The sequence below is a fragment of the Nanorana parkeri genome, unplaced genomic scaffold, assembly GCF_000935625.1.
Source record: "Nanorana parkeri isolate BGI_ZX_2015 unplaced genomic scaffold, ASM93562v1 scaffold1241, whole genome shotgun sequence".
In the NCBI taxonomy this organism is placed as follows: domain Eukaryota; kingdom Metazoa; phylum Chordata; class Amphibia; order Anura; family Dicroglossidae; genus Nanorana; species Nanorana parkeri.
In genome coordinates, this window is record NW_017307509.1 from 243,187 (window position 1) to 259,894 (window position 16,708).

The following is a 16,708-nucleotide window of genomic DNA, read 5'->3' on the forward strand; positions in this document are numbered from 1 at the left end:
TTATTTAAACTTGATCCTGTGACCTTCTTTTAGGTGGACAATTCCTCTCTGACGGGGGAATCCGAGCCACAGACTCGATCACCAGAATATACCCATGAGAGCCCCCTGGAGACAAGAAACATTGCATTTTTCTCTACCATGTGTCTAGAAGGTAAGAAACTCCTTGTCCTACCAAGCTCGTGGAAAAGCCACTAAGGCCATGAAACCTAGACATGAAAGCTATGGAAAAATTTGGTTCAGTTCGGATATTTCGTCAGTCGGGATTCGGATCTGAAATTCAATTTGGTTCGGATTTCGGTTTCGGATGAGTTTACAAGCGTATATTCATTACGACTACCGCATAAAACTATATACAGATATTAATACTAAAGCTGAATCTCCTAGACCCAAATGGCATTTGGGATCTGAATTTCCGAATGGCATTTGGGAGCTCCTGAATTCAATTTGGAAATTCGGATCTCGAATGCCATTCGGGTCTGGGAGCCATATACATATATTACTAAAGATGAGGCTTCGAGACCTGAATGGTATTCGGGAGCTCCGAAATGCATTTCAGAAATTCAGATCCCGAATGCCATTCGGGTCTGGGAGCCTCAGCTGTAGTAATATATGTATATGGCTCCCAGACCTGAATGGCAGTCGGGATCCGAATCTCTGAATAGCATTCAGGAGCTCCCGAATGCCCTTCGGGTCTGTGAGCCATATACATATACAGTATTTCTAAAGCTGAGGCTCCCAGACCTGAATGGAATTCGGGAGCTCGCGAATGCTATTCGGAGATTCGGATCCCGACTGCCATTCGGGTCTGTGAGCCATATACATATATTTCTAAAGCTGAGGCTCCCAGACACGAATGGCATTCGGAAGCTCCAGAATGCTATTCAGAAATTCAGATCCCGAAGGCCATTTGGGTCTAGGAGCCTCAGCTTTAGTATTATATATATATATACTGAACACAAATTTTCGTTACGGCCTGTGACTTTTCTGGCCAATCAGGTGGCTCCCATGTTGCCCGCAAATTCGTGTACAGATCCATTTGGATGCATTAAACCAAAAAACACATCTGATGGGCCAGAAAAGTCACATGCTCGCTTCAGTTTCGTTTTTGAACGAAATTCAGACGGGATCCGAAATTCGTAAATGGAAATTCCGATTCGGACACATTCGGATGCATTGGGATTCGGAAATTCTGATGTGTCCGAATGTCCGAATTTCGGAAAATGTATCCGAATTTTGATTCGGAAGGAAACGAATCACACGTCTCTATTGAGACCTATTGACACCCGAAATTGTTAAAAAAAAAGCCAGGCATACCATTGCTTATGTACAGGAGAAGCAAATTCTGGGTGCTACTTCTACTTGTTTTCCTTCAGTGATACATTTAAATATTTCCTTAGAAGCATGAAAACATAGAAATAAAAATAACGGTGGCTTAATAAAGTTTGTGAAAGCAAAACTTTTTGTCATAGCAAAGTTTGGCAATGATAAATTATAAAACCTATAAAACTTAGACTTATAAGGGTAACAAAAATCAAAAAGTTCCATCTCAGATTAGAACCAGGGTTTAGTTACATCTAAGAGATATAAATAAGAGGTGTTAAGCCAACTTTCGTTGCATGGTTTCGTAGGTACAGCCACGGGAATAATCATTAACACCGGTGACCGCACCATCATCGGCTGCATTGCCAGCTTGGCTTCCGGAGTGGGCAACGAGAAGACACCCATTGCCATTGAGATTGAGCACTTTGTGGACATTATCGCGGGGCTGGCCATCTTCTTCGGAGCTACCTTCTTTGTTGTTGCTATGGTCATCGGCTACCCCTTCCTCAGAGCCATGGTCTTCTTTATGGCTATCGTAGTGGCGTACGTCCCAGAAGGTCTCTTGGCCACTGTCACTGTAAGAGGACTCAACATTCTCAAATACATATAAATATGAAATGAGCAATTGATAGGTGGGAGTGTGTAGGACATAAATATGAATACAGAGCACAGTTGATTTGAACCCTTGTCTTCTCTTCTCTTCTGCTAAAGTTTTATAGTGAGAGGTTCAACTATCTTTTTTGTTAAAAAAAGTTCAAAAAGTTGAGATTGTGCAACAGATTTCCTATTCAGCTCTGGTGTCACTGACACTCCTTCTCTGCCCCATCAGGTGTGTCTGTCTCTCACGGCCAAACGTCTTGCCAGAAAGAACTGTGTAGTGAAGAACCTTGAAGCTGTGGAGACCCTTGGATCCACTTCCGTCATCTGCTCCGACAAGACGGGAACCTTGACTCAAAACCGAATGACTGTGTCCCACTTGTGGTTTGACAATCAGATCCATACAGCTGACACCACTGAAGATCAGTCAGGTGACCATTCTAACCATTTAAATGATGGCAACATAGAAGTTGACGCTAGACATGGCTACCTGTAGGGCAAGGAGGTCTTTAAGTCTTGGGTTTGAGAAGACTCAACACTCTCATTCCAGCTCAGATTACACATGTTTGTTGACTTTGTAAAATTATGGGTTAGAAGTACATTTGTGGTCACCAAGGTACCCATCATGTACCTGGTGGGAGACCGGTAATGTGAGGAGGCTTCCGTGTCCTGCACCCCCTGGAGATGGGTACAGTGTGTGAAAGGACAGAAGGTAGCACGAGTGACACTGGAGAGACTGGACACCGTGCAGCAGAAGTCCTGGATCGAGTTGTCAGATGAGGCCAAGGTCAAACCGGGCGGGTAGCGTGGTAGCAGGATCAGGCAGCAGAAGGGTAATCGTGGAAACCAAGGGTCAAACCGGTCAGGCAGCAAGGTTCAGAATCGGTCAGCAGAGGCAAAGTCCGATAAACAGACCAGGGTCAAGGGCAGGCAGCAAACAGGAAGACTCAGGCAATCCGGGTCAAAAACTGGTCAAGCAATCCACAGAATGACAGGTATACAGGAAGCACTAGCTGAAGACCATCAGCACTGTGGTTAGGGCACGTCCATTTATATCGGCCAGTCTATTAGGGAGAGTGCATCACTTCCTATGCGTCGGTTACAAACCCATTTGTGGTCACTAATGTACCAATCACGTACCTGGTGGGAGAGCGGTAATGTGAGGAGGCTTCTCTTGTGCCCCGTGTCCGTCTTTGCGTGTACTTCCGGTTGCGCGTGCATGCGCACTAGAGTATGTTCTCTAGCAACACGGAATACAGGCCTATGCGCACGCGCAGAAGCCATCTTTGCCTTACAGTACCTTTAAATGATCATGTTTTTCACATGTTCTACGTTTCAGGACAAAGCTTTGACCAAACATCCGATACATGGAGAGCTCTGAGCAAGGTGGTCAGCCTTTGTAATCGTGCCTCTTTCAAGGGTGGACAGGACGGAGTACCCATACCCAAGGTAAGTAGTAATGAGCTGTTGGGTTTTAAACTCATCCTTCCAACTTCTATATTTGCCTACTTGGGCCATCCTTCCAACCTCTAAATTCGCATACGTGGACCATTATTTAGTCGGGATATATCAACGACATAGGCAGCCATTTTGAACTAATCAGATATTTATCCCGTCAGTTCATTAGTAACTCCTCATCAATTAGTGATCCCTCAAGTTACTTGTAAACTGCCAGAAGATTGATATGACATACAATATGGCCGCCTATTTTTAAGTGGTGACTTTATATTCAAGAAAACTCAATTTTCGAATTAAGACTGAACAATGTGTTTGATCTTCAGCGTATTGTGATTGGAGATGCCTCAGAGACCGCTCTGCTGAAATTCTCTGAGCTGACTGTTGGCAATGTCACGGAATACAGAGAGCGCTTCAAGAAAGCGACAGAGTTGCCCTTCAACTCAACCAACAAGTTTCAGGTGAGTGGACAATGTTCTGGCTATCCTTCTCTCCAGTGCATTGATCCCGATGCATTCGACTGTAATTTTTATGAACGTATGGTCATGACTCATAGGGATATTAACCTGATCCCTGCTGACGGGAAACCCAAAATGTTAATCAAAGGGACTAAAAAATATAGACATATCCTTCTAGGATAGCAGAGCGTACTGTATATAGCCACCTTTCTCAACCAAGGTGCCATGGCATGCTGTGCCTCCTGGCCTCCTCATGGGGTCCATAAAAATGTTATGGTAGTGGGACTGTGATGTGAAGGGGGGGGGCTACTGGTGTAAAAGGGGAACTCTAATGTGAAAGAGGGGGACTCTGATATAAAAGTGGGGCTTTTGATCTATAGGGGTTTTACTGATGCAAAGGGTGACTCTGATGTGAAGGGGTGGGGGAAATTTTGATTTGAAGGGGGCACTTCGATGTGAAGGGGAAACCCACTTGTTTGTTTGTGTGTTGTGCCATAGGGTCCACCTAAAATCATTTTAGACTGGGGAGCCTCAAGATTTTGCATACTTTTAAATAGGGATGCAGAGATACCGATACTAGTATTGGTGCCGATACCGAGTATTTGGGCGAGTACTCATACTTGCCCAAATTTCCTTCGATACCTTCCCCAATACCGGAACTTCTGGTCAGAGGAAGACTTCCTGTGATTAGGAAGCTGGGTGGCGAGTAATGACCCATCTCCCGGCTTCCTGATTTGCCGAACAGCCGGCTCCATGCTGATTTGCCGGGAAACCGGCTTCCCGCCCAATCAACATCAAGCTGGCCGAAGAGCCGCCTCCTTGCTGATTGGTGAGAAGCCGAACAGCTGGCTCGATGCTGATTGGCCAGGAAGCCGGCTTCCTGGCCAATCAGCATTGAGCCAGCTTCCCGACTAATCAGAATATCAATGCATCCCTACTTTTAAAGGGTGCTGCGACTAAAAAAAGGTTGAGAAACATTGGTAGAGAGTCATAGAATAAAGTCCCTATTCCTCCTAAACAACAAACATCTCCAAGAGGTTTTAGATGCAAACTCATACCTGACCTTTTGCTAGTTTTAGGTTATTTTGTAGCTTTTTTCACCAAACAGTGACTGATCTGTAGAAGATTATAGAACCAGGCCAGGTTAAAAATAGGGCTTGTGTAGATGGGGAAATACTTACATTTGAGATCAGTTTATCTGAGTTCCTTCTTAGGTTCTTTCGTCCTCCTCATGACCTGCCTTTGACCTGCTTCTAAACACTACAAAGTTGCTTCCAGCTGCTTTCCGACTCCCATTGACTTGTACAGTATGAAGATAAAAGCAGTTCTGACACGAACAGAAGTCCCATTATACAAACCCTTGTAGCTAAACCAAAATCATTTCCTCTCCAGTTGTCCATCCACGAGCTCCAAGACCCGCTGGACCTGCGTTATCTTCTTGTAATGAAGGGAGCTCCAGAACGTATTTTGGAAAGGTGTTCCACCATCATGATCAAAGGACAGGAGCTCCCTCTGGATGAGCAATGGCAGGAAGCTTTCCAGACTGCTTACATGGACCTTGGAGGACTGGGAGAGAGAGTGCTGGGTAAGCAAAGACGTAACTCTACCGTGAGAAGTCAGCATGACTGAGATAACCCTAAATGACAAAGAGGAACAACTGTGGAAGTTGACTATCAGCAATAGGAAAGTCTCTGCTTGATGACTATTTTCCAAACACCTCAGTCAGCTGTAGTGAAATGAAGGGTTTGCATTGTACGTGGTCCTTAGGTTCCTTCAACAGCTGACCTGAGCATAAGGAACAATCACTATTGATGATTCCAACCATCCCAGGCAGCTATCTCACAATGACCCAAGCTGCTATTGCATGTAAGGAACCTGCTGTGCCTCCTGGCCTCATCAGGGGTGCATCAGAATTTTGTGGTAGTGGGACTGTGATGTGAAGGGGGAATGAAGACTGATTTGAAGGGTGCTACTGATAAAAAAGGTGAACTCTAATGTGAAAGGGGAAGACTCTGATATGAAAGGGGGGCTACTGATGCAATGGGTGACTCTGACGTGAAAGGGTGGGGGAAATCTTGATGTGAAGGGGGCACTTTGATGTGAACGGAGAAACCCATGTGTTTGTTTATTTGTGCATGGGGTCCACCTAAAATCATTTTAGACTGGGGTGCCTCAAGATTTTGAATACTTTTAAAGGGTGCCGTGTGTCAAAAAAAGGTTGGGAAGCATTGCTACACATAAGCTAAAGTAGCCTCGCCACTAATTACAAGCTGAGGTGGGTCTTAGCCCAAGCCAAATTGCTCAACTCCAACACAACTAGCAGGGAGGGCTTCTCGGCCTTTTGGCTAAGATCAAGTGTAGTATCTGTTCTCAGAGGGGAACAGCATGGACCGTCCTGGGGCGGATGGTTGCCAAGTACTTCCTGAAGTGAAGGTGGGTGTTGAGGAGGCTCCTTTTAGAGGAGGGGAAGCTTCCTTCGTGCTAATACCTTCTGATGGGGACGGGTGCTGCTCCGCTGTTCTGGCCGGAGGGTTCAGGAGGCGCAGAGGTCCGTGGTGGTGTGCCCCCTGGGGGTGGTGTCCCAGGGTGTGCCAGAAAATCACTTGGGTGTGGGACCCCCCTGTGATTCACTGTAACTAGGTCACGGCACTTCTAGCATTATCTGCACTACACCTCTAAGGCAGGCCTTATGGCTAGCTTGGGGCAATATTTTTGCACTCCGGCTGCTAGGCTTCCTAGAGTTGTGCACTGGCACTTTATTTATTTTACACACTTTTTCGACTTCACAGAAGATGGAGGGTGGGGGTACCTTCGGGCCCTTCCTGATGTCGGGGGGGTTCTGTCGACTTTATAGGCTCCCCTGCCTCCCCCAACCCGGGGCCTCTCTTCGGGAGAGTCCCCACCTAGTACGTGGTAGACCTGTTGCGGCAGGTCCCAGAGGAGAGGGATCTGCCGGCCTTTGGGTAGGTGGACCTAAGTCGTCCTTGCCACTATCAGGAGTCTTGCTCCCCGGGGGGGGGGGTTCAGGAAATCGAGGCCCTTCCTCTTCGGAGGAGGTCCAAAGCACCCTTGTGCATTTTTTTTTTTAGTGTGCTGTGATTTCATGGGTCACTTTTTTTGTTCCCGGGGGTGAAGTTTGCGGCATCACGGACCTTAAAAAAAAACACCTTGCAGGGAGGACACGTTATGGGCAGGACTTGTGCTGTCTGGATCACGAGTAGGGTTGCCACCTGTGCAGGATTCACCCGGACTGTCCGGGTTTTGGATGCTGTGTCCGGGTTTTATGGCAGCTGAAACGTGGACACAAGATGTCAGGCAGACGGGGGCAACCAAAATTAAGATAGGGGCTACTGGCCCCCCACAGAAAATAGTCACGACTGTGATATTTAAATATGAATGGGCGGCGCTATTTACATATGAATAAGCCGCGACTCATTCTCCCCCAAAACATTTCCTGTGCGTTGCTAGAGTGTTCGGGTTTCACTGGAAGAAAAGGTGGCAACCCTAATCACGAGACTACCTGAACAGAGTTGCAAATCCTTTGGCAGGCAAAGTAATTTGCATATGTGCAATTAAACTGCAAAGTTAGCTACTTGCTTTAAAAGAAAGAAAAATGACTGTGAGAGTCCTGATAGCACAACGGGTCCATGGTCAGCCTTACTACCTATGCTCAGATAGCTCATTGAACAGCAGTACAGTTCAGCGGGCAGCTACGTAAAGCAGATACACATGGAGCACTATTCACTTTGATCAAAATTAAAAAGAGTTTACCCCCAGTAACAGTTAAAGGAGAACTATGAGGGGGGGGGGGGGGCTTTTCCCTCACCTCATAGTTCTAGCCGACCTGTGACAATGAGACTGTCACAGGTCGGCTCAGTAGATCGGGAGGTAAGCGAACACATACCGGCGTTCTCTCTCCTCTCAATCCTGTCACGGCTCTCTGCCGTGACAGGGGAGGGGCTGGATTCCCCCCTCCCCGCTCCAATCCTCCAGCGCTGACTGGCGGAACGGACGGGGGAGGGGACGGGTACAGCTGGCTCTGCCTCTAGATAGGCAGAGCGAGCTGTCAATCCTGCAGCTGGGCGGATCTCGACATCGATGTCGGGATCCGCTCTGGCTGCGGCGTCTCAGTATACTGAGCTTAGGGTGATGGGAGGACGCTAGTTTGTGTCCTCCCGTTACCCTAAGGAGAACTATGGGGAAAAGCCCTGACCCCATAGTTCTCCTTTAATATAGCAATGAGGAAGAGCGAGCATTGAAAGACGTTTTAATATTGCTCTGCCATGCATGAGCAGCCTGTGTAAACCAGGCACACCCTTTGCTTGGCTCCGAGGATTATATACAAAGAGCGCCAGAAAATGGTGCTCGCTGCTAAGCGGACGATGTCCAGAGAGGTCAGCGGTCACATCAGGCAAAATGACCCCCCACCCCCCGTAATTGATTATGGGTCCTTTAAGCCATAACAAATCAAAGTTATCAGCAGGAATAAACATGGACAGCAATGGGGGGGGGGGAGGATAGACAAGGCACCTGTATGCAATCATACACATGAAGCTGACTGGGCGTGCTCCTTTTATCTCTGAACAGCCCCCAAAATCCCATGTGGTATGATTCTGACCAGTCTTAAAGGTCCCCCTTACCTTAATGTATCGCTGCCATCCTGGATCTGTTTGAATCAACCAGCAAACAGCTCTCTGCATAAAGTCCCAGCATGCATATTCGGCAACTGCCAGGTGTGCGCGTTTAGTACCAGAGCCATAATTAAAGGGAAACTGCAATGGCTTGGGGTCCATTATTTTTCACTGTATCTTATAAGTAGGGTTGCCACCTGTCCCGGATTCACCTGGACCACCTGTCCCGGATCCACCATTCAATATAATTTGTATTTTAGGATTCTGCCACCTGTACCTGAGTGAGAAGGAGTACCCTCGAGGATTCAACTTCGACACTGAAGAAATGAACTTCCCCACCAGCGGCCTCTGCTTTGCCGGCCTCATCTCCATGATTGACCCTCCCAGGGCCACCGTACCCGACGCTGTCATGAAATGCCGAACTGCTGGAATCCGAGTAAGACATTGAGACAAAGGGGAAAAATTGGGGGGTAATTTATTTGGAGAGAAAATAAAATGGCGGTGCTGTCCATAGTGAATAAACTTGATGCCTTTGCAACCTAGGTCATCATGGTCACCGGAGATCATCCAATCACAGCCAAGGCCATCGCCGCCAGTGTGGGCATCATTTCTGAGGGCAGCGAGACAGTGGAGGACATTGCTGCTCGTTTACGCATTCCCGTGGAGCAGGTCAACAAACGGTAAGAGCAAATGGTGACATTGAGTTCCGGGTCTGTACTCCTGCTGTGCCCATTATGAGGAGCTCCCACCATCCCTGTGCTGAGTTCCCGGGTCTGTACACCTGCTGTGCCCATTATGAGGGGCTCCCACCATCCCTGTGCTGAGTTCCCGGGTCTGTACACCTGCTGTGCCCATTATGAGGGGCTCCCACCATCCCTGTGCTGAGTTCCCGGGTCTGTACACCTGCTGTGCCCACTATGAGGGGCTCCCACCATGTACTGAGTTCCCAGGTCTGTAACCCTGCTGTGCCAAATTAATGGGACTCCCACCATCCCCACTGGAAGTTTTATTTATTTTTTACCATGAAGAATATAACAGGAAAACCTGAAACTCCCAGGTAGATGAACAGAGTCTGGCAGGGAGATCTCACTGTTTGAGTATCCAAGACATACAAGAAGAGAGGGCTGACTCAGTCTCACAGGCTCTGCCTACAACTAGAATGTTACTTTTGGGTGGATTGATCCTTTAAGGGCTACTGATAGAATGCACACAAAAATCATCCTGATCCTTGTCTCTGCAGCGACGCTCGGGCTTGTGTCATCAATGGTGGACAGCTGAAGGACATGAGCAGTGAGGAGCTGGTAGAGGCTCTTAAGCTGCACCCCGAGATGGTCTTCGCTCGGACCTCTCCCCAGCAGAAACTCATCATCGTGGAAAGTTGTCAGAAGTTGGTAAGTCATCACAGCCCACAATTTGTATATTTGTTGTACCAATCGAAACGCAGATTGCCAGACCTCGCCCGGCAAGTTCAAATTTGTCTCTACTTCCAGGGAGCCATTGTGGCCGTGACGGGAGATGGTGTCAACGACTCCCCTGCCCTGAAAAAGGCGGACATTGGCGTTGCTATGGGGATTGCAGGGTCAGATGCTGCAAAGAACGCAGCGGACATGATCTTATTGGATGATAACTTCGCCTCCATCGTCACAGGAGTGGAACAAGGTAAGATGAGGATACAATTTATCCTTAGGTACATATGTTCCGAAAAGCAGAGCGCGGTGACACAGGAAGTCCTAAAGGCCAGTAAACCTTTGTTTGCAGAGTCAGTGTACCATTTGTATAGGACCCCCTAGTGTCTGTGTTTCCGTTTTCATGGACCCCTGGGTGTCACCATGCCATTGCTTGGGCCCTATAAATGCCAATGTGATATGGCTCTGGTAGTCTAAGTGCCATATTGGGATTGATCTGAAATTCCACCTTTACCTTGACAGTGTGCCCTTACTCTGCTTCTTCCCCCACACCCCAGGCATCTGTGTGCCCTTAGTCTGCTTCTTCCCCCACCCCCTAGGCATCTGTGTGCCCTTAGTCTGCTTCTTCCCCCACCCCCTAGGCATCTGTGTGCCCTTAGTCTGCTTCTTCCCCCACCCCCTAGGCATCTGTGTGCCCTTAGTCTGCTTCTTCCCCCACCCCCTAGGCATCTGTGTGCCCTTAGTCTGCTTCTTCCCCCACCCCCTAGGCATCTGTGTGCCCTTAGTCTGCTTCTTCCCCCACCCCCTAGGCATCTGTGTGCCCTTAGTCTGCTTCTTCCCCCACCCCCTAGGCATCTGTGTGCCCTTAGTCTGCTTCTTCCCCCACCCCCTAGGCATCTGTGTGCCCTTAGTCTGCTTCTTCCCCCACCCCCTAGGCATCTGTGTGCCCTTAGTCTGCTTCTTCCCCCACCCCCTAGGCATCTGTGTGCCCTTAGTCTGCTTCTTCCCCCACCCCCTAGGCATCTGTGTGCCCTTAGTCTGCTTCTTCCCCCACCCCCTAGGCATCTGTGTGCCCTTAGTCTGCTTCTTCCCCCACCCCCTAGGCATCTGTGTGCCCTTAGTCTGCTTCTTCCCCCACCCCCTAGGCATCTGTGTGCCCTTAGTCTGCTTCTTCCCCCACCCCCTAGGCATCTGTGTGCCCTTAGTCTGCTTCTTCCCCCACCCCCTAGGCATCTGTGTGCCCTTAGTCTGCTTCTTCCCCCACCCCCTAGGCATCTGTGTGCCCTTAGTCTGCTTCTTCCCCCACCCCCTAGGCATCTGTGTGCCCTTAGTCTGCCCCCCCCCATGCATCAGTGGACAATTGCATTGGGACCCCAAAGTGTTAGTGCATACTTACTCTAGCACCCCAAGTCTCAGTAGGTGATTACTCTAGAAATGTCAAGTGTCAAAGTGTATTAATGTTGGGACCGCAAGGGTCAGTCTGCGCTTACCCTGGGCCATCCAGGTGTCAATGTGCCATTGTTCCGAGATACCAAAGTGTTAGTGTACACCTTCTCTAGAACCTCAAGTGTCAGTAGATGATTGCTATGGAACGGGCAAGTGTCAGTGTGCATTTACTCTGGGACCCCAAGGGTCAGTCCGCCCTTACCCTGGGCCGCCCATGTGTCAGTGTGCCATTGCTCTCAAACCTGCAAGAATCAGTTACTTTGGGACCCCTATGGGGCATTGTGCCACCTACATTTCAGTGCGCCATTACTGTGGGACCCCAAAGTGTCAGCATACACTTACTCTAGAGCTGTAAGTGTCAATAGATGATGACTCTGAAAACCCCCAAGTGTGAGTATGCATTTACTCTGGGACCCTGAATTGCCCTGGAAACGACAAGCGTCAGTCTGCCATTGCGCTGAGACCTCCACATGTTAGGGTGTCATTGCTCTGGGACCCCCCAAGTGTCAGTCTGCCATTACTCTGAGATCTCCACATGTTAGGGTGTCATTGCTCTGGGACCCCCCAAGTGTCAGTCTGCCATTACTCTGAGATCTCCACATGTTAGGGTGTCATTGCTCTGGGACCCCCACATGTTAGAGAGTCATTACCTTGGCATCCCCAAGTGTCAGTCCCCTATTATTTTAAGATTTCCATGTATCACTGCCCCATTGCTCTGAGACCTCCTCTAATCCATCCTCCATCACTCTAGGACCTCCACATGTCCGATTATGAATCTTCTGAGACCTCCTCATGTTAGTGTGTCATTGCTTTGGGGCCCCCCAAGTGTCACTCTGCCTTTACTCTGAGACCTCCACATGTTAGGGTGTCATTGCTCTAGGACCCCCCAAGTGTCAGTCTGCCATTGCGCTGAGACCTCCACATGTTAGCGTGTCATTGCTTTGGGGACCCCCAAGTGTCAGTCTGCCATTACTCTGAGACCTCCACATGTTAGCATGTCATTGCTCTGGGGCCCCCCAAGTCTCAGTCTGCCATTACACTGAGACCTCCACATGTTAGAGTGCCATTACTTTGGCATCCCCAAGTGTCAGACCTCTATTATTTTAAGATTTCCATGTATCACTGCCCCATTGCTCTGAGACCTCCTCTAATCCAGCCTCCATCACTCTAAGACCGCCACATGTCCGATGTTGAATCTTCTCATACCTCTACATGTCATTGTACCATTGATCTGGGCCCCCCAAGTGTCAGTCCTCCATTGTTCCGAGACCTTAACGTGCTAGTTTACTGTCGCTCTGGGCTCCCCAAAAACACCAATGTATCATTAATCTGGGAGCCCCCCATCTCTGGTTTTGTGGCCCCCAAGTGTCATTCTTTTGTGCACAGAATTAAGTAAAACACATAAAACATTTTTTTGATTGGTTCCTCCAGGACGTCTGATCTTTGACAACCTGAAGAAGTCCATTGCCTACACTCTGACCAAGAACATTCCAGAACTGGCCCCCTATCTCATCTATATCACGGCCAGCGTCCCTCTACCCCTGGGCTGCATCACCATCCTCTTCATTGAGCTGTGTACTGATATTGTGAGTATTCTCTACAATCCCCGGACATATGTCGGCACACACAGGACTATAATCTGTAAAGACCCGGACTAAGAAGGATGGAGCTAGGCGTGCTTTGTCAGCACAGGAAGGGTTACAGGCATGGAATAGTCTCAGGTTAGCTGGGGGGCTGCTCGATAACAGTAGATGATGTGAGCATCACTTGCCACAACCTGGTCCATGTAGAGGTGACATAATAAGGACCCCACAATGTATGTAGGGGGGAGCAGACAGATTGTCTGTTGGTTACAAAGAAATTAGACAAAAATGAAAAGAACAGAGGGGCGCTACAGCCCAACATCTCTGACAGATAACGTAATTGTGTACAGCACAGCAGCCAATTACTGGGCTTCACTCAGCCAGTGGTGCCTGCTGGGAGAGTGTACATATATGGGTGGGAGCTGCCATGTGCTCTCTCTCGCCGGGACCAGCCATGGATTAGGGCTGGGGTCCTGTTCAGCCTGCCCCCCCCGGTTAGGCCGAGGCCTGGGGGTGGGCAGTGGCTGATGTGGGGGGAAAAGGTTTCCCTGAGGCCTGCAACATGGAGGAGGCCTGAGAGATGAGAAGAGGAAGAGGACCAGGATCAGTGCGGGCTCTTGAAGTGCCCTGGAACTATGTGGGCTTCAGAGCGTGGTCGGTGCATTTCCTGTGATTGAGGATCTGCATCCATCTGGACTGTATAGTACAGTGGTGGCGAACCTTGGCACTCCGGCTGTTTTGGAACTACGAGTCCCATGAGGCGTTGCAAGGCTCTGACAGCCACAGACATGACCCCCAGAGGCAGATGCATGTTGGGATTTGTAGTTTTGGCACAGCTGGAGTGCCAAGGTTCGCCACCACTGGTATAGTACATCAGGGGCTATCTGATGTGGTCAAGGGGACCTGCCTTGCTACTTTCACAAGATCCGGTGAGTCTGGAGCTGATGATTTTTACCCCGAGACACATAGAACCCCCTATGCCCTCTCTCCCTAAGAAGATGTTCAATAAAACGTTCAACTGGCATCATACTACTGAAGTGGACATCAATTTATGGGCACCAGTGGAGGGCGGTTAGTGCTAATGGGGCGCAGCTGGAAATCAACCCCCTAGACCGACTAGATGTGGACCGGGCAAACAGCGGCTCCCTGCGGGGAGTTATCGCTACACACACTCATCACCAACGATTGATTTATCTGTCAGAAATGTCGGGTAGTAGCGCTCCTCTGTTCTTTTCATTTTTGTCTATTTTGCATACAGGGTCCCTCCCCCTGTTTAAAGGAGACAGCACACCTACTACGGTTACCTTCACGAATCGCCCCACCAATAGTAGTGCGCTTAACTTATGATTGTCTTGTGTTACAAAGAAATGAGGCTCCATTCACAAAGCATTCAACACAAGGGTCAATATCTTTATCGTTGGTCATGTGACTATCATTTTCCAATCTTATTGGTCCCAGCAGAAAATAACTGTCACTTTTTGGAAAATAAGGCCTGGTTCACACCTGTACGTTTTGTAGAGCGTTCAACGCTCTATGAACGCTCTACAAAACGCTCAAACATGAAAATCCCATTGTTTTCTATGGGTATGGTTCACACCTTGCCGTATTTCAGCCCGTCTGAACGTGCTACAAAACGGCCTACGCCTGAAAAGGTACAGGAGCTTCTTTGCGGCGTTTTTGTCGCGCGTTTCCATTGGGATACAGCCAAGTAGCCCTCGGAAATCGCACAAATCGACAAATGCGCATACTGGATACGCCTAGGTGTGAACAGAGCCTAAGTCTCCTTATCCTAGTGCTGCCTTTGTGACTTGACCCCGTTGTCTGCTGGGAGATGACTTCTGAAGAGCATGTGACACATAACGCAATGAAAACTCGCTGTATCAGCGTCCGGCGAACACATTGGCAGGAAATGCCACCGAATGTTAAACTGGATTTTAGGGTTTGAAACACGATGAATAAATGGTAAAGGAAACGCATTGATATGCGCACACGACACACGCATGGTTGTTGGAAGAGCAGCAACGCGAATGAATTTTAAAAAACGCATGTGTGTCCATGTCCGCTGGGTGAGATGAAAGCATTTTATTTCCTCCTCCCTCTAGTTCCCCTCTGTGTCTCTGGCGTATGAGAGAGCCGAGAGTGACATCATGCATCTGAAACCGAGGAACCCGCGCCGCGACCGCCTGGTGAATGAGGCCCTGGCCGCCTACTCGTATTTCCAGATCGGTGAGTGGGAACAATAAACAGCCGACGTGAGACAAGATGGCTGCCATCTATTCATGAACTACAGGTGTCCCCACACAGCCGCCAATCTGATCTTAGTGAATAGATAGGGGGTTCTAAACCTCCCCTACACTCACTAAAAACAGGTTTTTGGCCAGGCCGGAGATCTCAGGAACCTGAGGAGCCTCCAAATTATCACTAAGGGAACATAGAAGGTGGACTCGTCCAGTTTTAGGAGTGAGGAAGGGTCAAATGTCCGCCATGTTTTTTATTCAGGGAGGTTTCATAACAGGAAGTGAGGGGAAATCTCCTTAGTGTTCACACAGGCAGCAACAACAAAACTTACAGTCTCCAACCCTTTCACACTATATACAGTGTATATGTATATGTGTATATATATATATATATATATATAATAAAGAGAAAACATTTTGGCCAACATTACTTCACGCGGCATTGGTCAGGGTGGTAAAGTTAGCGTTTTGTCATTTTCTACCAGAAAATCCCGCGGCCTAGGCGCCATCGTTAGTGGTCACTAGAGGACGACTTGAACCGTTTGCTTCAACATGGCAGCGAATGTCCTCCACTTTTTGTGTATATATAAGACAGGTACACTTAACCATTTCCTCTCTCATAGCGTTTCCTCTCCCACGCAGGCGTCATTCAGTCATTCGCAGGATTCATGGACTATTTCACCGCCATGGCTCAGGAGGGATGGTTCCCGGCCTACTGCCTGGGCCTGCGCGCCCAATGGGAGGATCAGCACCTCCAGGACTTGGAAGACAGCTACGGGCAGCAATGGGTGAGGTGGAAGGCAGGCAGCTATAAAAGATGAATGCAGCTCTGTACTTATTAATATATCATTAAATGTATTATTTATAAATGCAAACAGTGAAAGTACCTGAAATCTTCCCGTGTCCCTTAACCCTTTTGATGCTGCTGATGTATAGCAATGGACCCCTGTTGGTTTTACAGTGGAAGTGATTGGGAGGCTTTACAACACTACAGGCTCAGAAATGCGCAGCCCCTGCCATGTTGCCCGGGCTTCAACACCCCCGCCCCCCCTTGTGGGCCCGGGGATCAGCATCAAGGTTCTGCAAAGAGAAGGAAGAGAGAACTGATCTCCACTCTGCTGAATGAACCTGGAAGCGACGATAATTTAGTCACTTCCGGGTTCTGAGCCGTCATTCCCCCGGCCAGAGAGGACGATCTGTGCTTGATCAGCTTCAATGGCCTTCTAACAGACACCTAATGTCTCCTTAAAGAGAAGGTCAAAAAACATACACACCCATCGCACTCCTGACGGGATAGAAAACCCAAACTATAGGGTGGGTGCTGAAATGACCGCAAAATAATTCCAAAAAAAGGTCTCAAGCACTCCAGCTCACATATTGTGAGCAATACTTCTAAGGCTATTAATCACAGTTAACTAAAAGCTGATCACCTGTAAAAAGCTTTAAAAGCCTCGCCTGTAGACAATTTCGGGTACCTTCGTTTTTAAAAGCTTGACATGTTTGGTATCCATTTAATTGGAGCACCCTCATCCCTCTTATGTTTTACTGAAAATTTTGGTTTGTATAAACAGTCGC

General features: G+C 48.4%; 1 protein-coding gene across 1 annotated transcript in view; it reads left to right on the plus strand.

Annotated features, from left to right (window-relative positions):
• ATP4A (ATPase H+/K+ transporting alpha subunit) overlaps nt 1–16,708 on the plus strand; it is a 36,020-nt gene that overhangs the window by 15,985 nt on the left and 3,327 nt on the right. Inside the window, exons 6-18 of the mRNA XM_018568763.1 lie at nt 34–151; nt 1,629–1,897; nt 2,150–2,348; nt 3,257–3,366; nt 3,699–3,833; nt 5,223–5,415; nt 8,722–8,897; nt 9,005–9,141; nt 9,702–9,852; nt 9,952–10,120; nt 12,745–12,899; nt 14,999–15,122; nt 15,776–15,921. Coding sequence (XP_018424265.1) covers nt 34–151; nt 1,629–1,897; nt 2,150–2,348; nt 3,257–3,366; nt 3,699–3,833; nt 5,223–5,415; nt 8,722–8,897; nt 9,005–9,141; nt 9,702–9,852; nt 9,952–10,120; nt 12,745–12,899; nt 14,999–15,122; nt 15,776–15,921 — 2,082 coding nt within the window. The remainder of the gene's footprint in view (nt 1–33; nt 152–1,628; nt 1,898–2,149; nt 2,349–3,256; nt 3,367–3,698; nt 3,834–5,222; nt 5,416–8,721; nt 8,898–9,004; nt 9,142–9,701; nt 9,853–9,951; nt 10,121–12,744; nt 12,900–14,998; nt 15,123–15,775; nt 15,922–16,708) is intronic.